A 27,714-nucleotide genomic window follows, 5' to 3' on the forward strand; every position below is an offset into this window, starting at 1 on the left:
AATTAAACAAGTGATATTTACCAGAAACTATAAATCAAAGTGCACATAACTTTTTTTCCATGACACTGAAGCTTATTTAGAGCCCACTTTGACAGACCAGAAGCCATTAAGGACCTTCTGAGCCGCCTTTTCCACACTTCTGCCTCCAATTATCCACCATCACGTTTCCTTGCTCTTTGGGAATAATTCCTCGCATAACTTAAGGGTTTCTCCCCAAAGCTGTCCGGATGCACAGACATCGACATGCAAACAGATTGGGACCCTGTACTTTGCTATTTCAATCTCCGCCCTCCTGCCTTAATGAGCTGCTAGAGTTCCGCACTAATTTGTGTCGGTAAACATATCAGATTTGCAGTGGGCCATGACAGGCAGAATGAAACTCAATGGGCCAATCGACACCTCGTTGCAGGACAAGAGACTTGGGGAACCTCCTGACAAGATCTGGATATATGCCGGTAATTAGACAACGTGTTTGGAATGGACCAAGATGTTCCATCACTTCCCATTTCTCTTTCTTTTCCTTCAACCACATCCTCAATAATGTGAATTATTCACGAAGGCCACCTTGTGACCATGTTTCATAGTATCTGTTCCTTCATTAGATAATCAATGTTAGTAGAATATAAGACGGACCAGAATTTGGAATAAAAAGGGTTTTTCCCCCATGTCTTCCTGCCTATATGTACCCTTGTCCTTGGAGCAGTGTGCAGGGAGAGCTGAGGCTCAAAAATGAAATTAGAAGTAACATCTGGATTCCCAGATAGTAATGTGTCTCCCATGGCAGTCGACACTATCTCCTGTACATTTTAAAAATACATATTTATAATAAATCACCTCTTGGCCAGATAATGGTTAAAGTGGGGTGGATGATTGGATTCAGGAAATTCAATTTATTACAAAATTGTTCCCTAGAATTGGGCTGGCTGCCTAGAGAAATAGATGCTCAGACAACTTTCTAAAATTAGGATGCAAAGGCAACTTTTTTTATACCAAGAAACTCCGATAACTATATTTTTTAACCCAGAACCTAACACTTTCAGCACTATAACTGAGTAACCTGACACAAGAACACCTGTCTCTTTCCGCTTGCCTTTGCTCATTACCGTTTCACACGAAGCACTGTGTCTTATCTTGCTGGTTTGGGGCGTTAAGAGACAAACAGGTAAACTCTCCCTGCACTCTGTCTTCACCACCTACCAGGTATGGAGCAAGGGGCAGATGGGTGCTCAGCATCCAACAGATCTAGTGGTTTTCTCAGCATTTTGACGCTATAAATGTGCCTCTGAGCATGGCGTCATATGGGATTCACAGCCGACTCACTCCCTGCTCCGTTCATATGCTTGTATCAGACCTGCGGGCTTGCTTCCTCTTCGTTTCCGCTGCCGCTTTAACCTTCTGTCTCTGTCTGTTTGAGTCTTGTCCAAGAAGCTGAATCTTGCGAGTATAGCTCCGCTCTACAGTCCCCTGCCACTTGCTGTCTGTGGTGTATCAGAGTCAGGTCCTCCTCCCACGTCTGTTGCTACACTGCTACGGGCTGTTGCATAGGCCACGGGTGTCATATCCTCCGTACAATCTTCATCTCTCCGTCTCTCTGCTTTTTTTTTCTTTTCCGTTTACTACACGGCAATCTTTGTCCCTCACATTATCTTAGCTCATATCCCACTAAAGGATCATCAGAGAAACTATTTAAAATGTTATGTGTCAGAGGGACCTCAAAGCACTCTTTGCATAATCTCTATAACTTCCTAACACCCCAACACCATGTCCACTACTATTAGACAACACCATTTGAAAGGGAGTGATCCTTGCATCTACCGCTTTGTTGAGTAAGCATTACCATGTTGCCCACTCTCATGTAAAGTATGTATGTGAACATTTGTGTGCTGTGCAGGCTTAGGTTACAAGCGCCGTTACATATCACTGTTTGCTCTTGAGAAGACTTAAATCAGCTATGCAACATGGCATTCACATAAAAAAATAATCATCATAAAAATGCGGCAGGGCGTGCAGAATGTGACGACTACACAAAGCAATCAAGACACCCACTGGCTTTACTCCCCGTCTACCACCCACCTCTCCCCCTCGATGCTAATCAGTGTGGGTGCTACCGGCTGTCTGGTGGGAGACTTGATCTGATTTTGAGACAGAAAATGCTCTACAGCTACACAGTACAGTATAATAATGACATGCTGGTCCAGTGATGGTCCAGTAATGTTTCATGAGCAGGTGTTGATAAAGAAATTATTGCATATGTATCTGATAATAAATGAATTATTTAAGTTTAAGTAAAGATTCCAAAATATGTTTTTCTTTGGGTTTAAACTTTTGGTTGGACAAAACAAGACATCTGGTCAAATCACCTGAGCTCTAGGAGATCGTGATGAACTCTTTTAATTATTTTCTGACAATTTATAGACTAAGCAAATCATCGATTTATTGAAAAGGGCAGAAGACTAATTGATCAGGGGGGAAATCATTGATTGCAGTTCTATGGGCCAAGTCACCATTATCCTACATGTTAAATCACAGGTTTAGTTTATGTTTGAACCTGTATTCCTAGAGGGAGATGCCAGATGGACATTTTTACTGCCTATCTGGCCTCTCAATTAATGAGGAGATCTCGGTTGCAGCCCCATGTCATGATTCACGTTGGTGAGACATGGCTTTGCATAACAAGTATGTTTGATGCAGGTTGTTTTAACAGCATATCGTACATTTGAAATCCCTTTTTCATACAGTGAGTGTTTTGCTGGCTCTCAGAAATGTAGGGAACAGCAACCTGAGGAAGCCAATATTTATGGAAGAAATTATCGCAACAAACCATTATAAGGTAGCAAAAGAGATTGGGGAAAAATGTGCCCATGTGAAGAGTGGGACTACATAAAACACTAAAACTGCCATATTTTTAAATACATACTAGAAAAGGGGGAAAAAACAGTAACAAAAGATAAAACGAGGCACCATTTGCACTTAAAAATTAAATGTTTGAGCAATTTATTATTGGCTTCAACCATACCATCACATAATTGTAACACAAATCTTTTGATCTGACTTTCAGATCATTATCAAATCAAACGAGTGACTCACAGTAGTTTGAATCTACACTAAAACAATAAGGTTCCAGTACAACACAGCTCTATACTCTCAGCTTCTAACCCTTGCTGGTGATGGCTGGAGGTGACCTCGCTCCATGTTGGTACACATAATTACCATTTCCCTTCAGGGGAACCTGTGATCAATGAGAGAGTGACCTTCCCCCTCCGAGCGCACTTTCTCCAAAGTCAGATAATAAATTGGTTCATCTCACCTCCATGTTATTTAGAGGGCTATGCGAGGGAGTCCATTACCTTTTTTATGATAAGGAGGTTCATTCAATTTGCTGGCGGGCCAATAAGAAGTTCTCTATGGATGCACGGCGAGGGCCTCAAGGGCAAGTGAATTATTCCATTATCTTTAATGTGTGAGAAGGCAAAAGACATCAAGGTCCTGAGGGGATTTATTAAGCTATGTCACCTCTATTCCTCAAGAGGAAACAATGACTGTAAATGAAATAAGTCACAAATAAGCTCCTTCATGCTTAGTCATGGCTATTTTTAATTGGTTTTAGCAGTTATTGATGCAATTTGTTTTTAATATAAATTACTGTAAAGTTGTTATTGATATTCAATTACATTTTTTCCAAATATTTTTTGTCCTTTTCCCTGTTTCTTGTCATGAAAACAATACAATATCAAAAATGTCTAACTCAATTGTTGTCCATTCACATAAATGTACACTTAACTGATATTAGATCAATGTCTTTATTTTCTCCTTATTCCACATTGGAAACAAACTGGAATGAAATGTATAAGAGAAGCGTTAATGCTTAAAATGATTGAATTAATTAAACTGTCTTGTTACTTTTGGCTTTAAACTTATTAAAGGATAATCCCCCTCAAAGTCAAAGGTGCGCGTTCAAAGGACTCACCGTGCAGCGCAGTCAAGCTGCACATACTGTACTGTATTAATGTGGATGTAATGAGTAAAGCGACATTCACATATGGTCTTGCTTTGTTGCTTATTAAATGTAGCCAAATGAATTATAAGGGTCACAGCTGTTTGGCCATTACAACTAGTGATTATAGAACGGACTTCACCCATTGCGGGAAGGTTTCATAATTTAAAAATATAACTACTGTTAAAAAAGGCTTAATCGGGACACTTGTATAAAAAAAGCTCCTTTGCACAATATGTCTCAATTTCTAATTCAGTAATTCTCAAGGTGAAATCAGATTACATCACTGCGACATGAAACGTGTGTGGGCATAGCGAGCATGTTTAAATCGGATCTATTTTGAAAGCTCTATGGAAAAGCATCAATGCCTCATAACATAGGTAAGCAGGCTTGATGTTATAAATTGCATATTTCATATCCCTTTCCACAGCACAGGATGTATTTGGAAATAAGATATGTTTAAAATAATCCCTTAAGGCATGTATGAAGCATTTGGTGCAAAGCCTGTCAGCTGCTTCAATCGCGTCAGCGCCTTGCCAACATGCTTTTTGTCATTTTGCTGGGGAAAAGGCAGCGGTTCTCTGAGCAGCAGAAGAGCAGTGGAGCCCCGAGGAGTGTATATAGATGTAAACTTGAAACTCTCCCTTTTGTCACAGAAATCCTATAAACCCATTTTCCAGAGACGAAATAATAGGGGGATGGCAACGTAAAATTGACTCAGGCGTTGGGAGTCCACTCAGTTTAGAAGAAGGTGAGTCTGATTCTGTAGTGTTTTGAGCGGAACGAGATTATGAAAAGTGACTACGGTAATACCTTATGCACACGAGGCCACTGCAGTTCATTATGTGGAGAACTTCACACAATGAATTACCCTGTCAACCTCTGTATCCCTGAATGCGAAAATCGAAATATGAATGTTAAAACTTTGCGTGCGATTTACAGTAGTAAAACTTTCATTTAAAGGGGCACTGTGTAATATGACATCATCAAGAAAGTTCTAGAAAGTTCTAGAATGCAACGCTCCCTGGGTAACCCCACCCCTTTTGAATAATAACAGAAGCTACAGTGGCCTTCAAGGACAAGAACAATTCAAAATGTTAAACAATGCACCTGATGACATTCCAACCAACATGGATGCCTCCATAAGACTTACCCCTCAATGTACAAAATGTATATTAATATTTGTAATTCTCCGCTCAGGAGGATAATTCAGATTATTGGCAGAGGTGATTTTACACCAATGAGGACATGTTTATGAATGAGGATATTGATTTTAGCGAATAAATTACTTAAAATGTTACAGTGTCCCTTTAATAGTCTAATCGCACAATCTCCGTATATTTACATGTACACAGGAAAACAGATTATGATAATGTCAGGAAATTGCAGAATATAGTTATTATAAAATATTTTGTTAACATACAAGTGGTCAAAAACTAGGTTTCTACCCTATACAGGACTGTTATTCCATTGTTTGGCTTCTGAAAATAACTTATTTAAACTTCTGTAAGATACATATTTATTTTAGAGTAATTTTCTATTTTAATCTTTTGAATGAATCAATTTGGATAGAGGCATGTGCTTTTCTAATGGAGTTTCTTATTCCCACTGTGTTACTGCCACGTTGACATTTTCCATGTTTCAGTCACGCTCATGTTCTCGTAAAAATGCTGAGAAATCCGATTTATCCGGCTTTGCACTAATTACAGAAACTGGGTTTGTCAGGTACATGACATTTAGAAATCACATTATTACAGGAAATCCGCAGCAACCCGGTTAGTCATGTGTCTGACTCTGCACAATAAATAGCTGTTTCCACCTCTGCTCCCTCTTTTCAGTATTGCAAAAAAACTCTTTAAAAAACCAACTATTTACATTGCATTTATACACTACTACTACTAATGTGTTGCGCTGAATCCATTTTGAGTGAAAAGTAATTGCTGGCAGGACATTTTTATTGTGTGTTATTATGTCGGTATGTGTATCGCACCCACATCGAAGAAAGGTGGTTGGGTTTGCTGATGGGCGTTAAAGGTAAGCAGTTAAGCACCTGGTTTAGTTTAGACAGCAACAGTACTGTGGTAAAGGTGAGGGAATTATTGTTATTTTGATTAAATGCAACAACAAAAAATGTGCTTGTAAATATTTGTATTTTTCATAATTAAAAACGATGGTACTCAAACCTCAATAAAGTGCTTCATACTCATAAACATAATAATGAAGAGTGTTAATCATGCCTGTGAGTGGATATTGTGGGAAAACAAATTAAATACATTATTTTACAGATATGCTGTAGAATCATCTCATTATGTTGATTGAGAGCACATGTTTTCCTCTGGGGAACTCTGTCTTTGTTCTAAACACAGTCAGAAATTCACCTTTAACTCAACTTAACAAATTAAAGACACGGTAGATTTGCATAGAATTTAAAATCACCACAAATCTTTGGAACTTTTGCAAAACCTTTTCACGTCCCAGAAAAAAATATTGGTCCTGAGGGTGATGGGGAACATGGCTTTACGCCAGGATTAGAGCTGATAGCACAGGCGGTCATCCACCATGATGACCTGAGGGCTAAGACGCCACCATGCTAAGTGCCTTTTAAACTTGACTCGTGCTATCTGTCATACCTTAACCTTGGCGGCTGTCAGTCAGGCTAGAGGACTGTCCTCTTGCCTCGGAGTTTATGAGAAAAGATAGGGTTTCTGCGAGATTATTCCTCCTTTCCAATACCATATTAGCCCCTAATCTCCTGCCTCTCTCGGCCCATTCTCAACAGGATAAGGTGTCGTTAAGGGCAGCGACAGATGGAGAGAGGGATGCTGGAGGACTTTTGCTAGAAGAGGAGTAAATATGTCAATCACTCGAAGTGCTGAGAGCTTTCCTTGAAGAGGAGCAGAGGAAAGTCAACAGGCCGACTCTCTTCCGTCTTTAACATCCAGAGCACACGTCTGCCTGAGAGTTGTTATGCAGAATGACTTTAAATATTAAAATGTTTCCTTATCAACACAAACCCACACACAGACACACGCTTTGTTTGATTCAAATGCACCACCTGCATTTCAAAAGTACTGCATTTCAGAAGAATTTTCCATCAGGTTGAATAACGAGGCGACTGTTCAGAAAATCAAGGACTCAGATAAGTGGATTAAAAATAGACTCCTTTCTGCTCTTTGACATTGACGTTGATATCTCGGTGCATTAAGTTTTCCCTGCGGCCATCATGAGATGGATTATGCCACCAGTCAAGAACTATTTGTTTACGCAAATCATCACTTGATAGGCCAACCTCTCCCTCTACCTTGGCTGAATATATCAAACACGATGAAGGCGTACTGCGGTAAAATTGTAGCCGGCGGCTCGATGTCCATGACATGACAAAATGTACTGCATTCTGCTGCAGGAAGTTCTGAAATAATATTTGATATATAGACAATGTAGCTTCATGTCCAAGTTAATTAGATCAGGCAGATGTTCTGAAACTCCAGTCGCTGAAGGCATCATGTTTAATGCAAACACGGATCAACATTCTTTCTATTTTTAGCGTTTGAACTTTTGAATTCTTGGAATTCAACAAAGGAAATAAGGTCTAACTTCTAGGACAGCCTCAATAATTCAGCAGTCTTCCACGGAACTAGGAACTCATTTAGATGAGGACAAAAGGTGCTCCTGCATCGCCCTGCACGGATCAAAGGCAGATCCTTAATACTGAGCCTCCTGTTGTAGTCAGATCCGGTGTTTTATTGCAACCAGGCTTCCTTAAACTGTCTTCAGACTCAAAGAGAGTACTGAGACAAAGCAATTATATTTCTCCAACAAGGGCACTGCTGAGCCCAAGTTTAAATTGAATGCCCCAAAATAACCGTTTAATTATGCGGCTATCGGAGAGGCTTTCATGTTTTTCCAAATGAATCAGGGACACTGAGATAACTACTTCTTTCATCGATGCAAACCGGGGGGAAAAAGTCCTCTTGCTTCTATCAAAAGTGATAGGAAGCCAGTGAAATGAGCTCAAATGCCAGAGACATAATTATATTTCTTATAATTATGCAGAATATCCCCAGATCACCCTGATTCCCTGCCAGATAAATTTAATTAGTGGACAAATTCAACGGTACATGCAGTGTCCATATCTTCATAGGGCTTCTTCTGAGGCTGGCAGATTTATTCTGTTTTTCTTTTCGTTTTACTGTGAAGGTATGGTCAAAGACAAATTTTCATCACAGCAGGCAGTAAAGCTGTATTGTATTTTTTGAAGGGATTTCAACCGAATCAAAAATAATGAGTAACTGTAGCATTTCAAAGACATGTATATGACCCCATGTGATCATAACTCACTTACTCAACTTTTTTCTAAATATTCCCAGCATTCTGACACATCTGATGACTTGTACTTGAACTGTTTTTGTCAAGCCAAGTCTATCACCGAGTTTGTGATTCATTTCATAAAGGCTGCCTATAGTTAAAGAACAGGAGATCACGTCTCTGTGATGACGAATATGGTTGACCTTGAAGACCGAAGACTGAAAACACATAAAATACCAAAGTACTGCATAAGAAAAAATTGATAATTTAATATTTTAACAAGACTAAAGTGCCAACGGCCATGCTAACCGCTCTGTAAAGCTGTATTACAGGCACGGCAGGGCTTTTAGCTGATGCAATTTGTTTTGCTTTTCTGTAGTCTGCCAATATAACATTGCATGGTCAGGGCTGTACGCTTATTTTTTTAGGTGGTAGCACTGGTGCTAGCAAGCAAAAAAATTCAGTAGCACAAAAATAAATTTGGTAGCACACAAAGTAGGCTATGATTGAAAACTTACATAACCTTAACCCTTGCATTTTGCTCTAATTACCTTTGAGCATGTCATCCTGGTCTCATTTGAGATTCACAATTAATATGATATCCTAGTGTGTGCAGTAATAATTGTAGAAACATGAATAGGGGTGCACTGATTGCAATTTAGAAAAAAGAATCTAACCTGCCAATTGCAATTTTTTGCTGATTCAGAATTATTATTATAAAGTCCTTCTGTTAATTAAAACCAAACTTTAAAACATTAAACATAGCCTATTAAATAAATAAGTATACATATTGGTACAATTTAGGATAAATTAAATAGGTTGTTGTGAATGTGTTGGGAGTAGCTTTTCAGTGGCTTATTTAAAACTTTAAATAGACTAGGTTGACTGCTCTCTGCAACTGAAGGAGTTGCCTTTCAAGCTAGAAAAAAGCGCTAACTTCCTGTTCTTATCGGCTTCAAAATAAAAGTCAACTCACGTGTGGCTAGTAACAGGCTTTTAATGTGAAGGCGCACAGGAAATGTTCTGTTTGTACACGCGCTAACTTAACTGCGGTAATGTGCCGTCTCCTTCCGGTTATTACCGTTGGTGAAGTTTTTACACCTAGAATCGCTGCACGAGCACACATCTTTCACCAGCCAAAGTGGAGGGTGGACTCAATAACTTACTTGCCTAAGACTCATTTACCCGCAGTGTTAATGTAGAGCCCTCTAAGCAGTGTTGTGCATCTCTCCTCTGTGTTTCAAAGACAGCCTCTTCTCATTATCAACCTGTCGCACGAGTGCGAATGGATTCGCATTCATCATCGCACGTGATCAATTTCAGTAGCAAATGCGATCAAAACTGTCGCACTGTACAGCCCTGATGGTAGACATTTACTTTGCCTCTCTTTGTCATAAATAAGTACACAATCTCTTACATTATAATGACTTCAGCAAATATGTTTTGTTGTTAGTCCTTTGGGGCTGGGGTGGCGATAGCTAAGAAACTCTAGGTTTTCCTGACAATTAATTAAAAAGAAAAACGGTAGGCTACTATCAGTCTAAAAGAGGATTATATCTCCTATTTCCTCTCAGGGGGATTTGGCCAGACAGAACAGTAGATTTGTACTTTACTAGCGTGTCTCTCTCTCTCACTCCGGGAACAGCGACAAAACTGTCAGCTCCATTTGTCCTAATCAGTTCTCAGTGGGATATGCAGGCGACTGGAACGCCATCGAGAATAATCCTCACACACTGAGAAGATGAGCGTTTGAACAACATTCTGCACCCTTTAGTCTGCACAGCTCCCTATCAGCCACACTGTCAATCTTGGACCTTGATGTTGACCTTGACACAGCAGCGTCTTCCACTGCTCAGAAGAACCAGCTTGTTGCTCGGCATACCTGATCTATGTTCATCCGGTGTGGCATTACCTAGTGTGTGGCTGTGAAACTTGACTGGAAGCTCTTTCAGGCAGCTGTAGCCTAGGCGCTATACACAATGGTGGAAAAATTGCAACAAGAACTGATATTGATCAATCTTGTCATGTATATTAAATTAATATACATGACAATGGGTTAATTCACATTTTTACACTCTCCAACTTTAGTTAGAACACTCAGTAGCTTCTTGCCAGTTTTAACAAGCTCATGAACAGGACTCCTGTCTCATAACTGTCAGAAAACCTCTCCTCTTTCGTAGATTGCACTTTTAGGAGGTTAAATGAAGGTGGATGGTGCAACGTATAACAGCTGATAAGCTACGATGGTTTTTGGTTCTTTTTTTGGGCGACTATAAAGGTGCCAACACACTGCACACTGCGAATCGCAGGTTCCACGCCGCGTGATCATTTTGGCTCATTTGTGTCCGCCGCCGGCCGCCGCCCGATGACTCATTGAATGTGCACGCCCAGTTTCTTCCCGCTATTTACATCTCTCTCATCATCGTCGTCATCCTCACTGATTTGTTTTTGTTGGGAGCGTCTGTAGCCTATTCTGCCTTCATCATCTCTGCCATCGGCCCTTGTATTAGTCTCACTGCACATTTCTCCCCGCCACGTGCCACCCAAGCTTCGTAAACACACCCACACATGCACCCACACACACATACACACACAACCCGCCCACACACACACACACACGCACGCACATATGTATCCATGGCCGTGCATATACACACTCACGCCGGCATATCAACGTGTAGGCCTAGAGAAAACCCAAACAGATTTTCCCTTTTTCCAGATTTGTTTTCATAATACCTCTGATATTGTTGTGATGTTTAGGGAAATGTTTGGAAGTGTCAGTTGTCGTATTTAGTTTGCATTGTCTCTGCATATTCACTCATCTGCAGTACATCTTCCCTGGCTTTCTCTCCTTCTCTCTTCTATAATGTGAGTCTATTCCTTGCTCCTTTTACTAAAAGGTGTCTCATTAAACTGCTGTCATACATTTTATCGATGTGTTGGAACTTTCTCCCTCTCTCTCTCTTTCTCTCTCTCTCTCTCTCTCTCTCTTTGTCTTTTCCTTCTTTTTTCCCTTCATCCCTCCTTTCCCGACAGCACCGCCAGCCAGGTTTCACGTGTCTTGTAGCTCAGCAGACTCACCCGAGTGACGTCGGGAGGAGCTCAACGCTGATTGGCTATCGTGGCGCGGCCGGCGGCGAAAAGTTCAATATTTTCAACTTCTGCGGCGGCCGCGCGAACCGCTCGCCGCCGCTCGAAATACATTGACTTTCTATGTAAACTCGCCGCGCAGCGATGTGCAGTGTGTTGGCACCTTAAAGCTCACTGGGTCAACTCTGTCAAGAAAGCTTGCTAATGGTTAGCTGCACAAATTGGCATCTCAAAGTTCACCAAAGTTGAACTTGATGTTAAAGTTTTGTACAGATTTACTCTGTCACCTTGAGCAAATCCCCTGTTACTCCTGATTACACTGAGATTAAATGATTTTGCCACAAAATCTCCCCATTTTAAATATGTGACTGAGCCGTTGGATGTATAAACTAAAACAAACTGGCATACTCCTTTATGTGTTGCCTTCTCACACTATAAGTAGCACACTTAGTTAGACAATCTGAGGATGAAACAGGAGTAAATGTATCATGCTGTCATGTAAGGTCACGATTGATTTCTTCTCAGCCCATCAATAACAGGGCTGTCTCTGTTATTTTCTCTCTTCGCCCATCCTGACCCATTCTGTTGCTGTTCACATTTCATTCTTATTCCATTTTAGTAACAAGTCTTTATTTGTCATGTTGAGAATAACAGCTTCAGCCAAAAAAAGAAGTGGCACATTTTAAAGTGACAACTTCAAGGACGACCCATTAAGCTGAACTAATCGGACACAAATTTGTGGAAACAAGCCAATGCATTTTATAGATTTTTTCTCTGATAATGCAAAACTGTGAGGGGTGCTTTACTGTCTGTGACACAGTGTCCATGTTACCATTAAAATCTTTCCCAGAGCGACTAAAACTAATGATTAGTTGTTATGTGCTGGAAGTGTCTTGTGATGGGAGACACATTGATCAACAACCCAGTCAACCCTTCCCTATAATATAACCTTTTTACTGCTATAAATAACATTATCGCTTTGTAGCTAAATGAATGCTGGTTGATTGACACAATCTTTATGCTTATATAGGAACAGTAAAACACAACGTCAAAGGGATTGATTATTTATGACTGAATATTGGAAAAAAAGGAATAATAACGTAACAAGGCTCAAGTGTGATTCTTAATCTATAAATGGCTGTTTGAAATCTTCCCTTTCATTGATTATAAAGGATGAAATCCAAACCTTTCCGACCCTCAACAAAGCAAAAGTTATCTGACGCAACTTCACCAGAAAGTTTCCACGAATGCAAAGCGAACTTGTCTTTCACCTGGTCTGAACCCTTAAAGTTGCCATAGTCATGGAATCACTTGTCATTGCTTGACATTTTGTGTCACAAAAAGACGGCAGAGGTGAAAGCGAGGCAGAAGGAAGGAAGTAACGTAGCGGGCCAATTAATTCCTCCGCTCCCATCTCCGATTGCATTTGTGACACCAACACCGCCACAGTTTTCACCCTTACCCTTGCATCAGTTATGCAAATGGTGGCAATTTCACATGAATGGCAGATTGTCTTCCCGAAATGAGGATGGGCAAGTAGCGAAAATGAAAAATGGAGGAGGCCGTCAGCCAGTCAGCCTTGAAATTATTTAATTTTAAGTGATGGGGAGTTGACTCTGATAAGTTTGCATCTTAATAATGAACACTATGACCGCTTCAGGGCTCCAGTTACAAAGAAGTAGCATACATCGGCAAAAAATTTAAAAAGGAAAATAGATGAACAAGGCTGACAGTCATGCCCTGTAAGACAAAACTGAGGCTGAAGCTCCATGTCTGAATATCCTCTGTGAGTTATACAGTATACTGTGTGTGTGTGTGTGTGTGTGTGTGTGTGTGTGTGTGTGTGTGCGTGTGCGTGTGCGTGTGCGTGTGTGTGTGTGTGTGTGTGTGTGGGGCAATCTACAGTAAATAAGATGCTGCGGAGTTAAATTTGCTGCCAGGGGACAAGGGCTTTGGCCTATTATGTAGGATTTTTTCAGATTTTCCAATATGCTAACTCTGGGGTGTGTATGCATATTAAATGAGGCCTTTGCCTCGGTGCAAATGTTCGACTGAAGAAGATTTCAGCCTACTGTCGTTATGACTGATTGTGCTTCCTCATGGCACACTCCAGTTGGATGTGGCAATAACTATCCTTCTTTCCCCCAAAGCATCACTGATGTTATTACGATTATGACTTTTTCAGCTGCTGCATATTCACATTAGATCATTTTTGTCTGGGCTCATCACACAGCAGTCCATGTTATTGTATGTAAGAAGGTTCATACTGTATTCATATTGCTATTATAAGGTGGTGGCAGAGCATGAACATTTTTCACAGATAATTAATTAAATCAATTAGAAATGCTGCGTTCAGTGGATCTTTCCAAAGCAACAAGCCGTCTTGACTGTGACTTCTGAGGGAACGCAGGGCCGAAACAGAGGTAGTATTCATTAATTTAATTATTAACCCATCTTTCCCAATATAACTCTGCTGTAGTCTATGATATTCTCAAAGAATACAAAATATATAAATTTGGAATTTAAGATTAAAAAAACTACATTACATTTTCATCTTTCATTATTATCTGCACTATCATCTGTCTGTGTTTGTATGATCCCTCGGTGTGGTGCCTCTTGCCGCAGGCCCGATGATTAGCAGTTAAAGTTGAAAGTTGGCTCAAATGTTCTGGGACATCCCTGGTTAGGGGAGATCTAATAGGTCTTAATGAGCGAGCCGTCCCTCTCTCCAAGTCACAACACTCTCTGGAAATGAATCGCTCAGAGGAATAGGTCATCTCTGACTGTCTGCAAGATTTACTACCGTCCATTTCATGTAGAGTCGGCAAAGGACAAAGGATTGTTTCAACCTCTCTCTCATCGTCTATTATAAGTATTATTCAATGTTGTACATTATGTGGCTTCATATAATTCAATTCTCCTTTGGCCAAGCCTCGAGGAAGGATTTCTATTCATGGGTTGGAATATGATATTCACTATAAAATGCAATAACATTGGCTGCCTCGGTGTCCTGAAATGGACAATCTCAAAATGTCACTCACAGCGTCTCCACTATCATTATTTTTCTTTCTTTCTCTCTTTTTATAGACAGTTCTTACAGCCATGCTTTGCGCCGCTGTTATATTGATTCCCATCCCAACACTTTATTGAAAATAATAACACTTTCTCTCTTTTCATTTCTCATTGTCCTTTCCATCTCTCTCTCTCTCTCACTCTCTTTCACTATGTTTCTTTCACAAAATACAGAAGCCAATTACATAAAGCATAAAGTTTGTTGCTGCACAGACTCCAATCCACACTGTTTCTCACATAAACATGCACTCATTTTTGCAGGAGGCAAACATGAAAGAAACCAAAGCAAAGATTGTTTTGTTGTCTTCTTTTTCTTTACCCTATTGTTCAGTGTCAGCTTTAACCTCATTGTGTACGGGTTCCTCAGTGTCAAAAATGTACACTACATTATTGTCTGATAAAGCCTTTGACTAAAACAAGGCTCAATGCAGCTGCCTCAAAATAATAAAGCTGCAAGTCCAATGAAGTATCTGAGGCAGCATGTGTCCGAATGCGTTACTAACATCCCCAGATAAAGACCAGTAGCTATAACATTACAGGGCCAAAGCTCAACGAGATGAGACATCTCTAACAGCGTTTGAAAGACTACAGCTAGTGATTCTTGACAGACCCTCAGAGTCTGTGTCAAACAAACTACTAAGAAAATATTTTTTTTACAGGGGAAAGCAGTGTTTTAGATGTGTTTTTAAGCATTGCAAATGATCCCCCGCCTTTGTGTCTCCAACTTTTATATTTATTCTTGCAGTCTGCACTCGACAAACTGACAAAATAAAAAGTGTGCACGCACGCACACACCACAATTTACCATGGTAATGGACTTGAATGCCATGAGTCTTTTAAATGTCAGAGCACTCGTTTTTAACATAAAATAAGTGCAGCCAGGTGCAGAACGGATCCACATTGCACTGGTTCAGTGTGGATTTGTATACACAAACAGTTCAACTTCCAATGAACCAGACAATAAACTTTGAAATGGAGCTAATGTTATATTTTCCCTGTTATGATTATGAAATGAAACCAACTCAGGCATAAAAAAGCAGAGCTCAACCAAAATCAGTTCTCCCTTCTCTGCCACTGGAGCAGAAAATGTCTCTTCGCGCCTCGAGAGATTACATTCTCACCTTATGTTTCACTGCTGCTGATTGAACATCTACATCTCTGCACGCAACTTTAATAAAACATATCGTGCTGTGTGCTTATTGGCATTGTCACTGCAGAACGTTGGAAAGAAGACTCAATCAACAACTTCTGTACGTGCTCCACGGGCATCTCAGATAAAGTATTCTCCACTGCATTCACACGTTTTATGTGGTGTCAGTGTTACAGGCAAAATACACTGTGGTCCTATGAAATATGATAGAGAAATACACGTTTGAATTGGTGACAGACGGATATGTGTCAGGACAGTCCCTCAGTGTCTGTACTCGATTTAATCACTTTATTCTTGGGCCTGGAAATTCTTAGGTTTTTTACTTCAAGGCATTAATACTTAAATGCTTAAATGTAACTTCCCAACAAAGGATCTTTCTCACATTAAACCTTAAGTATAAGGTAGACATTTTATAATCTAAAATATCTCAGGACACCATAACTCAAATAAGAGTGCTATCTAAGCTATCTTAAAGAGGACCTATTATACTACTTTTCTGGTCTTAATTTCTTGTTTTACACTGCTATAGAGCAACCTGACACGAATCACATCACAAAAAACTATGTAGATTTTCGGGAAGCTCTCTCTTATTTTGGCGATCCAGCACGTCCTGTCAACACTTGAGTGTGTGCTTCGGCCATCTCCGCTCCCTCCGCCTGTGCTTCGGCCATCTCCGCTCCCCTCCCCCCTCCTGCAAACCCCACTCCGTTGTGATTGGTTACCTTCCTTCCGGAACACTTTCAGTGGCGGGAAGCGCGAGCATGGACCTATAAGGGCGCGAGGCAGACGCGAACAGGGAAGTGACAGCATTACCATACATGGAAACATCCGCGTGGTGACTTCACGAAGTTACATGCGACGTCACGAAGTTACAAAGCGTCAAGCCGCTTTGAACACGTGACTTCTCGACTGGCTAGAATAGTGTCTAGTGCTCTGCACAGACACCCCAGACGGTCAGCAGGGAATACGTCGAAATGCATGTAAGTCATTATTTGATAATTTAGTATGGTTAAGCATGACTATAAAATCATCATAAGAACGTTTATAGGTCATAAAAGTCAAAAAGCATCATAGGTCCTCTTTAAGAAGTAAAACTGAACAGCAACGGTTACTAAATATTTGATTCCAAAAAACACTCGATCTTGAGTCTATTTATGTTTCAAAATTGTATATACCTCAAATATCATATCAATTGTCAATAAAAAGGTCAGAGGTGTCAGTTGATGTCTGACCTACATGTCCAGAAACTGCCTGTCCCCGCCACATTGTCATTAAACCTGACCTTCAAAGGTGTGTTTTCCTCACATAGAAATGATCCACAGGATCATTTGCTATGTTGTGACTTCACAATGGCCAGCAGCTGCCAGGTGAAGTGCATTTTCCTCACGGGGGTTGGACCGCAGGCTGGGGACCGTGAGGGGGAATTTCACAGTAGCTTTAGGCCGACGTTTGAAGGAAAGGGTTAACTCTCAACCCTCTGCATTCATTTTCAAAAATGCTGCTGCTGCTCTTGGGGAATTATCCTGTTGGAATCCCCCTATGGCACAGTGTGTGTGCGTGTGTGTCCATATGTACTATATGTGCATGCCCATATATGGATGCATGCATTTGCCTTGTATACAGGTAGTAAGCTGTTTATGCACATGTCTTCTGTTGTATTTGTTCCTCTAAGGGCCAATTCAAAAACAAATAGAGGCACAAGACATCCTCCAAAGGTTTGGTAGTGTATTAGATTATATTGTGATGGGTTTTATAGGCTATAGTATTCTTTCTAGCTGCCAAAACAAAGACAAATAAACCCTTTGCAGGCTTCTACAGATTAAGATGTTTGAGGAGTACAAATGTGCCGCAATGACTTCATATCTCTGCAGAACCAATATCAGATGTTTTCTTTTCTTGTGACAAAGTGTCTCCATTTACGTTGTAGTCCACTGCTTTTGTTTCAGTGTTAACGTTTAATAACCAATTCCTCAATATGTCTGGCTCAACAAATTGAAGGTTGCCTGTGTCATAATGGATTCAAATGGCTTCTAAAGTCTCACTGTTACCATGGCTGTCTGGGTTGCGTTTTCACCAAATCACTGTTTGCAGTTATTTTGAGAGATTTTTCTATTATTTTTTTTCTAGGTTACTTCTACATTGAATATTGTGAACTATTTTATTATCTTGGTTTTCCTTCAATGCCTCCGAAGGCACAACTGTATGTTGTTATCAGGTGTTGATCAAGATTCAAATAGCAAATGGAACGCCTGTGCCAAAAGAATCAATGCAAAATATAAATCGACCAATTAACATTTCTGTTATAGACCTGTTCCCATGACATAAACAATGCTTCCTGCTGTAAAACAGACTGGAAACAGTGCATCAATTGTTGAGTCGCTAGAGCCTGTTTTATTCCGAATGGATTGGCTATGGGGGAATCAATACTAAATATGAATTCATTTCTGTGATAAGTCTGATTCCTGCCTGGGGAGTCGGCATCATCTCCTCCTCTCTTGTCAGCATGCCTCAGTAGCCGCATCCTGTACGCACCGAGTCTCATGACACAGACACAGAGAGGGCGAGTTAACACACACACTGCAAAGATATGGAGAGGAGGAAGGAGGGAGATATACGATGTGAGGAGAGGAAGAGATACTCAGTGAAGAGACAAGAGCAGAAGCACCGACAGGGAGATGTACAACACTAGAAAAAAACCCTCGTCCATCACTGAATCATGTTTGTCATTGTGTGTCCCAGGGGGAGCTCTGACTGCTACTCTTTGATGTTTTTTGAGAATCTATATCCTTTATATCCCTCTACATTTATTCCCAGGCTCAGAACATTTTCATGCTTGTGTTTTGTGTGTGTATGTTTGGACAGTCTCCAGGATGCTTTAGCGCAGACGTGATCACCGTAGCAATTTCAAACCATTTCTAGACAAATCATTTGAATAGTTTCTTAAAGGATAATTCGTATTTAATGCTGTAGCTGAAATTATCTCTGGTGGTGCAAGGAACACAAGCAGTTAGACATAGAATACAGGTTGTTAACAGACCCTAATGTAAGCCGGACTAGTTTTGAAGGGAAAACAAAAGGTGAACTTTAAAATGATAACCCAAACTTTTAATTCATCAGTTACAGAACAACTTCCAAACAGGAGAATTTAATTCAGATCCAAGCTGTAGAAAAGCTCCAACTTTCAGTACACTTACATTCCCTTTACTTGCTCCTCCTACTCTATTACTGTCATTTTGAAGACTCTCACTCTCGGTTTAACCTCAAAGTAAAGTGGTTAAGAATATTTGGTATGTTCACAACTCGTCTGATCTTCTGAACGTGTGTTTCTTGCCTTGTCAGACTTTGTAGCTCTCTTCGCAGATTACATCTATTAACTTGGTGATTACAGTGTTAGAAAAGACACTGGCCATTCTAACACATAAGCTATAATAAACCTCCATTATCCATGATGCAGGGGTTTCAATAGTACATGTTGCAGCATTTTAGATAAGATTGCACCCTCTCCCTTGTTAAATGATCACATAAGGGACCTTAAAAGAAAGTGCAGGGAAGTAGAAAAAAACGGATTAACTCTTTATTCCCTCAGAAGTCCAATGAAAAATATTTCTATTTAGTTTAAAAGGAGCAAAGAACACACATTGAGACAAGGCTATTGCCACTCAAAGCCTTTTGAGACCAAAGACTCATTGATCGGTCCTACTCCTAACCCTACCAATTCCCAGAAGTTACCACAACAAGATGTGAAGAGTTTCTCAGCAAAACAGACCAGGATATAAATCTCTGTCACATCACGTGGGATCCACGTCACTTCGGGACCAGTTTCTTTTGTAGTAAGTAAGACATTTTAAACCAATCAGGCTGTCAGTGCTTGAAAATAGCAATCGCGTCCATGGTATCCTCCTCTTGCCCCCAGATTTTCCACCCACTTGGTTATCATACACCAAAAGACACAGAAATAACCTCATCGTTTTTACTTGTGGTGTCCCACAGGGCTCAATTTTAGGTCCTCTTTTTTTCTCTCCAAAATACCAATACACTGATGATACACCGCTGTATGGTCTGCTTTGACTCGGTAAGACTGCATAAATAGTTTCACTTCTCTGCTGTCTTTCTGACCTCAAGAGATGGATGGTGCATTACTTTGTGAAGTTGAATGAATCAAAATGTAAAAGTTATTTCAAATTACCCACCTTCTCTGTCAGCTCCTCTACACTCAAAACACGGCTGTTTATTATCTAATACAGATAAATCAGTTTGAAAACTAGGGAATAGATATGATTCCAACATATACTTTTATTTTTAAGTATCCCAGGTGGTACAATCATCTTTTCTTCCACTGAGGGTGATATCTCAAATTAAAGCATCTCTGACAGCTGCGGATCTTGCATTTATTTCCTCTGGCTTGGACCCCAATAATTCTCTTTCCTCTGGGCTACAGCCATCAGTCAATTGCTCGCCTCCAGCTCATTGAAAACACAGGGCCTTTGAGAAACCCATGGAAATCAGATCACATCACTGCCACTCCTGCATCTTTACACTGGCTCCCTGAGAGTTTTAGAACTGATTTAGCCTATAACTTTTAAAGCTGGCCTCTAGTTATTGTTGATATGCTAATCTGTTATGAGCCACAGCACAGCCTCAGATCCTCAGGAAATGGTCTCCTAGTTGTTCCAACTGCTTTATAATCGAAGGTCACTGGGGCCCCTCAGCTTTCAAACTCCCTGCCAACTCTGTAGCTACTATTCAATAACTTCTTAAAAACTAATTGATTGACTTGTGAATACATTCGCATCATGTTTTGGTTTTATTTTTCCATGTTCCTTATTGTTTTACTGTTACATTCCGTGTTTACATAAAAAGCATACTTGTAATATGCTGTTTACTGTGTTGGTTTATCTGTTAAAGCACACTTCTGTTTAGAACACGTTATGGGAATACATGTGTTTGTATGAATGTTATTGTTAATTTGGAAAGATAAACATTTGTATAATGTTTCATTTTTGCTCCGACTAATTCAAATATGTGTTGATTGGAATTTCTGTTCATTTTTCAGGCTGTATTGAATTGCACTGTATTCTGTGTTTCTGTTATTTTGTCCACCCGACTTCATATTCCCACTGGTGCTGTCAGTGTACAAGCTCCTCCAAACCCTTTTCCTCTCTTCCTCGTTAAACCAGCATCTGCTGAGGTAAGAGGCCTGATACCCCCTACCACACACACAACGCACACACACACACATCCACCCAACCACACACACACACACACACACACACACAGTCCCCCTCCCTTTCTTTTCATTCTCTCTAGCCTGCCATCTGCCAGAGTTGGACAAGAACCCACAACACGTTAGCCATACGCACACACACACGCACTCACACACATGCACGCTTCCACCCTCATATCAAACCCTTGATTTTGCTGGAAAAGATTTCCAGTACAGCTGCACATGACCGCACATAAACACTCACACACTCAAACGCGCGCACACTACACAAGCCAAAGTTAGTCAGGCTGCATATTTAATGAGGAGCGCCCCGCCCCCCATGGACAAGACAGCTTGCAGGGTCATAATGGGTTTTGAGCCCTCAGAGCCCCACCCCGCTGCACAGAGCCAGAGAACTCCTCCCCTCTCCTCTGTGTGACTGGCCTGAACAGGACGGAGGGAGAACAACACACACTAATTACTCCTCTGTGGATCCCGGGCCCCTCCAGCGTTTGTATTACAGGAGCTACAAGGGAGAGTAAGAGGAGGAGAACAAAACGGACAGGAGAGGACCCGGGATCATTGAACATGAAACATCTCCCCGTGGCTAGTACCCTTCAATCTTCCTCTCTTGCTTGTTGTGCATAAAGCCCCCCTCACTTTCACTGTAATTGTTCATCACCCCCCGAGTTATCCACAGTGAATAATGATGTTTCCTCTTGGAGAGACCGAGCCATAGGAGCGTGCCTAAGGCCATGCATTGTGATGGTCTAAGCATTCCCCAGTCAAACTCTGCTCTGGAAAAATCAACAGTGCATGCAGGGAGATAGGAAGGGAGGACGCCTGAGCCTCTCCTCCTGCCTCCATACTCTCTGGGCGTTGTGTTTGTTTGTTGTGTTTTACTCATTATTCACAATCTGTATCACCCAAAAGTCCATCTGCATTTTACCATCCTGCAAATATACACATAGGCAGGTCAAGAGAGAGAGAACAGTGGACGTTGGGAGACTCTGCTGTCCTCTCACACAAACAGACCCGGGCGAATTAGCAACATTATGTCTGTTCTCTGGGGACGTTGGCTCTGGCCTGCCCCTGCCTGCCATGCTGTCATCACTGTCACTGTCACGGGGATGGAGCCACTTGAGGAGAGCTTCCTTCCTGGAGAGGCTCAAGCTGAAGAGACAGCTGGGCCCTGCTCCAGAGTCTCTGGCAATTTCCAAAAAAGGCTGCTCGGTGTGTGGCAGACGGCCACATTGCATTTCAACTTTTTTGTGGGTTCATTTTCTTTTTTTCTCTATTTTTCTTTTTTTTTGTTGCCAGTTTCTCCAAATAGACTCGACTCAATCGTCTGTACCAGGCGATGGTTTATTGACGAGAAAATTGAGGCTGCAGTCATTTGGCAAGATCTCTGTGCTGGGGCACAATGAAAGGGAAAAAAAGGCATATTTGGACTCATTCTTGCAATGAAGTTTTTCATCCTACAAGCTACTTAAATTCGTTATAACCATGCCATGGGCAGCATTATGGTCCCGCTGTAATAGAACCCATTAAAGACACATTAGCTGGTTCAGTGTGTCTTTCCTTTGCTTGTGCCGATGTTGGGTGAAATGGGCCATTCTAATCCTCATTAACATAGCTAATTTCACATAACAGAAAGTTGATAGTGGGTGTCAAAACCATTCAAAGGTCACCCAAGCAAGTTGCATCATTATGCAAGTACACATACGCAAATGTGCATGTCTGTAAGTGTGGTTGTGTAAATGTTCTATGTATTTGAACATGTATTACTGTTCTGTGTCATTGCCACTGCTGGGTAGTGTTTTACAAAACAGGCACAGCAGGCAAAGCAGAGCATGGATAAGAAAACTGATAAGGTTGTCAAATCTAGCAGATGATGGTTGATTGTGCAAACAGGAGCCAAGATGGGATAAAAAGAAGAGATGAGGAGGAGAAAAGGGCAGAAGACATCCATCCTTCACTCTCTTCCACTCTCAGCATATCAAGGCTACAGCTAACCTTTGTTCGCAGGGATGAAAGTGAGGGAATAAACATGTGACATGCTGCTCCTTCAACAGACACTGGCACCAAGCCATATCACAGGGGGAAGAGGGGGACAAGACTGACATTAGAGCCAAAGACGATGCAGACACACAACCTTTACAGGGGACAATTAACCCAACGTCACACTTGTCATGCCAGCTGGGTTTGGTTGTATGTGTGGCTTAGCCTGACTGAACACAAATCAAATGTTTGGTGATAAATCAACAGCAAAGTCATATTTTGGGCTCTTAAAATCTTGGAAAGCACTGATTTATGGGTGATAAGAGGTCTCTAGGTCGGAACTAAAGGAGCGTTACATATAACTGCTGGTTCAGCAGCATTTTGTTTGACTGTATTTCAAATGAATTGCAGGTTGTAACAATGGGTTAAAATATAGTCCCTGGGGCGCCCTTAGCTCAGTTGGTAGGGCGTCCCCCCCATGGGCCTCGGCCAGCAGCGGACCCGGGTTCGATTCCAGCCCGCGGTCGTTCTCTGCATGTCACTCCCCTCTCTGCCCCATTTCAACTCTGTCTCTACACTATCAATAAAGCATAAAAATGCCAAAAACTATCTTTAAAAAAAAAATATATATAGTCCCTGAAATGCTGTTGAAACGACGTTAATACGCCACATGGACATCTAAAATGATTACTTTTCAACCAAATTTACTCCAGGTTTCAAGTTGACAACTGGATGTCTTCTGTAAACAACTAAAGGCATGGTCTGGGGGCTACACTGACTATATGAGATACGGTCAACTTGTTCTTCATGTGCCGTGAGTGAACCCCAAAACCAAATCTGAAATTCTAAGAGAAATGTATTTTAAATAGGTGTTAGAAGCTTTGGGAATTCAATGTCAAGTATTGTAGAGTCTTGGCATGAGCACACAGCAAGGATATATTGTTTTTTATACAAACGATGAGTTTAATGGTTCTGGCACCAGAAAACGAAGAAGATTGTTGATAAGAGAATAATATCGCTCCACAACCACTTGCTGATTTTTTGCATCAACAAGCATGGGTTGAAAGATATACTCCTAAAGGAAGAGAAAACAACTCACTGGACCGCAAACACAATTCAATGGGGGCGCAAAACACAAGTATGATTTGTTCTTTGACTGCGATCGCAAAGCATTTTGAACTCACTTGGTCACCCTCCTTCGGGCGGTGATGCTGGCCACGATGACGCTCTCCGGTCTGGGGGTGGCCACAGCCTTGAAAGTCCCCCTCCAAAACCTCTCAAAGAGCTGCTTCTCCTCCAGCTGATAGATACCGGCCGTGCTGCCCTGCGAAGCCAGGGTCGGAGAGGGGCCACAGGGCTGGAGCGAACACGCCGGCTGCATTCTGTGGTTCTTATAGTCTCCAAATTGAACCAGGGAAGTCTACCAACTCATGGGAACACACACACTCGCGTCGATTGCCTCTCAGGAGCTGTCCCAAGTACTGAATCAAAGCAAAGTGCTGCAACTGTTGTGCTCCGTCCTCTCTCCTCTCTCTCTCTCTCTCTCAGAGCAGCAGGTCAATGTGTCAGCGCGTCTGTCTGCTTGCCGTTCCTTTTATGCGGGGAGCGTGGGGAGAGGGACAAAAGCTGACCCTCTCCAACTGGAGGCTTGGTATTGTTCTCCCAGATGAGGGAAGGAGGGGTGGTGGGGGGAGATTGTGTTTCTCTCTCGCTCTCTCCGCCTCTCCTCTTCTGTCACATCTGCTGCTTTTTGGGACGGGGGTGCATGGCTAGGGGTTGGATGTCAGAGCGCTCCTTTCTCTCTGGATCTCCCGTCAGTAGCCTCACAAAGAACTAGGCATCACTCACAAGACACAGAGCTGGTTTAAGTCCCGAGAAGAACAAAGTGGTTTTTCTTTTTGCTGGACTTTCACCGTTGTAGCGCAGAGATGACTGTGGAGCCTACGCACACCGTCTCAGGGTGTCACTGAGCAGGTGTTGAAGCAGGTGTTGAAGCAAGTGTTGCGGCGCATCTGAGAGGGCAGGAGTGAATGTCCGCTGGAGAGAGCGTGTGTGTGTGTGTCTCTGTGTGTGAGGGAGACGCGAGTGAGGAGCTCAGCTGAGAGCGGCTTGTTTTGTGTCACACAGCCTGTGACGTCGTTGGGGGGTTGGACGCTGGCGAGAGGAAAATCTTCTGTCAACCTCTCTCTCTCTCAGTCTCTCTCTCTCTCTTCTTGTATCACTATGCTATAACCTTGATTAGGTTCACTTCCTATCCTGACGTGTGCATGCACCAGCGTCTCTCTTTCTTATATGTTTCTTTCAACCTTTGTGTCTTTGTTTGAATCTTCCTCCCTTTATTCCTTCCTGAACTTTTCCTCCTTTTTTTCTTTCGGTAAATACTAGAGCAGCAACAGTCAGTTAGTCAATGAATCGGTTAGTTGATCAAGAGGAAATGGATATTTTGCTAATCTATTCGTTTATTGAGTAATTTTTAAAGCCCACATTCCAAAATATTCCACAGTTCCAGATTCTAAAATGTGGGGATTTGCTTTGCTTGCTGATGATTAATGAAAAAATCTTATGTTTTGTCAGACAAAACAAGATATTTTGATATTACCTCCTGTGTATTTGTCTTCTCCAATTTTCATCGGACATTTGAAAAGGTTGAACACAGAATTGGTTATGAAAATAAGTTGCTGATCTAAATTAACTTTTGAATACAAATAATGAATGAGGTTTTTAGTTGTTTCAATAAATTATAAAATGTTCTGGTCTTTTGTCAAGTTTGAAATCTATGGTGGACCCTGTTGGGTGGACCAAATAATGGGGACAAAATAAGCACTAGAAAGTTCCTACGGTGTTGATTTATCACCATGCTCTCAGCCTCCTCATCTCTTTTGGGAGTGACATACAGACCCATCAGCTAGTACCTCCGTCTTGTTTCCCCAAACATCACGCCTTCAGGTGAGCCTTTCCGTAATGTGTTGTGTTGCTGTTCATTATTGCTTTTGCGATTCATTGCCTTTTTCTGTGTCTGCTCTATTGAACCTGCTGTCACCATCAACATGACTAATGTTGATGGTGAACAAGTGAAATGTTCTACTCGGAGCAATAACTGTCATCGTCATATCATACAGCAATGTGTGTGAAGACAACCCATCTCTTTACACCCGCAGCCCCAAGGTTATTGAATATTGAATGATAACTGTAGAACGATTTAGAAAATACAATATGTTTTACGATCCAGCACAACTACAAAACATCTTCCAGAAAAACTTACCAAAGAGTTGGATCAACAACTTTTTGACACCGCCTCATCAATAGTTGAACATTTTCACTTTCATGAATGAGTTGTATCCATTGAGTAAGTGCTGAATAGGATGATAAGATATTGTAAAGTGCTGCTATTATTTTCTCGATTATAGATACTCAACTGTGCACAGTCTGCCCTATGTTGTAAACTCTATAATCTCTTCCTTGTCCTCTTCCCTCTCTCTCGCTCTCTCAAACACACGCACACGCACACACACACTGACACACACACACACACACACACACACACACACACCATCAGAATCAGAGTGCCTTGGACAAAAGGCTGTGTAAATCAGCATTACAAAAGGCCTGGCTCAGTGAGGAGCAGCCAGAGTATAGGGCTGACACAAACTACCCCCGGGGGTTTCAGCTTCTCCCTGCCGTCGGATACCTCCTCCTCTCCTCTCCACTCTGCTACTACACCACACGTAACACGGAACAACAGCTCAACAAGTCTCCACCCCTCCCTCTACTTTACTCTGTCTGTAATGCTGCATATCAGGGGATGCTCTAACGTGTGGGACTCACGGTTTGGATATCTTGGTAGGGATTATTGATGTCTACAGGAATGCCACCCTGTATAGGCTACAACAGACAGCAGCCCGTGTTAACACTTTAAGGATAAACAGTATGTTAAGACTTCTGGAATTGCTAGTGAGCTGTCCCCTAAGACAGAAAACATGGCTGATATATTGACAGACTTAATGTTGGGAAGCTTCGCTACCTGTCTGTACTGTGTGTGCACTGAAAATAAATCCAGTATATACACAGCCTAGGATTTGTAAACAAAGGGGGACCAGCTAGCTGCATGTCCAGATTTATCTTAAATGTCAAAATCTATCATATATTTCGCTATTAGATATTTTCCTCCAAATCATTCAGCCCTGATACAAATCCTTCAGTTGAATGGTGAAAATTATTTTTATGTTCCTTTAATATGTTTCACAGGCATGACATTTCTGTATATGCACCACCTTGTTTATAACTATGGGCATCATCATACCACAATATTCCCTCCCCGATAACATGGGAACTTTTGTTTCCACTGATGAGGAGTTGCGTGGGCAGGATTCATTATCTCTCCTTGCTAATAGGTATGCATAAAGACAGCAAAATTACTTTGTCTGGATTATTAATGCATATATTAGCTGATAACATGAAGCCTTGGTGTATAACAACGGCAGTCACTTAATGATAAGTGGCTGCTTCATCAGTGTGCTTTGCATAAAGATAGTGCGGAGGCTCTGTCGAATCAAACCAGAGGGCAGAGACGAGCCGGTCCAGCAAAACAGGGAATATGTTTCATTTATGGTGCGGAATATCAAACAGGCGTTTCTGCCACGAGATGAAGTCGAGGTTATATTGGAGGGCTGTGCCGAGGGCAGTGGGGTGGACTTCTTCCTGCCGAGTGTTTTGTATGAAGTGCTTTTGCTATAGCGATGGTTTCTATATGGAAAGTTAAGCTGAAGGACCCAGAGCTGTTAAGCAGAAAATAAAGATTAAACTGCGAACAGACAATCATTTTATGCTTCAGCCTTGCTGTGACAGTAACTGGCTTTGAAGTTGTACATGTTTTCACATACATACAGTCTGAGGAACTTA

The 27,714-nt window shown here is 41.4% G+C and overlaps 1 protein-coding gene across 1 annotated transcript in view; it reads right to left on the bottom strand.

The window, feature by feature from the left end:
* srrm4 (serine/arginine repetitive matrix 4) overlaps positions 1-24,196 on the bottom strand; it is a gene marked incomplete at both ends in the record, with an annotated part of 50,285 nt that extends 26,089 nt beyond the window's left edge. Inside the window, one exon of the mRNA XM_080035951.1 lies at positions 24,000-24,196. Within this exon, the coding sequence (XP_079892077.1) occupies positions 24,000-24,196 (197 nt within the window). The remainder of the gene's footprint in view (positions 1-23,999) is intronic.
* Positions 24,197-27,714: the final 3,518 nt, after the last annotated feature.

The sequence above is a fragment of the Ammodytes marinus genome, assembly GCF_949987685.1.
Source record: "Ammodytes marinus genome assembly, chromosome: 2".
Lineage (NCBI taxonomy): Eukaryota > Metazoa > Chordata > Actinopteri > Uranoscopiformes > Ammodytidae > Ammodytes > Ammodytes marinus.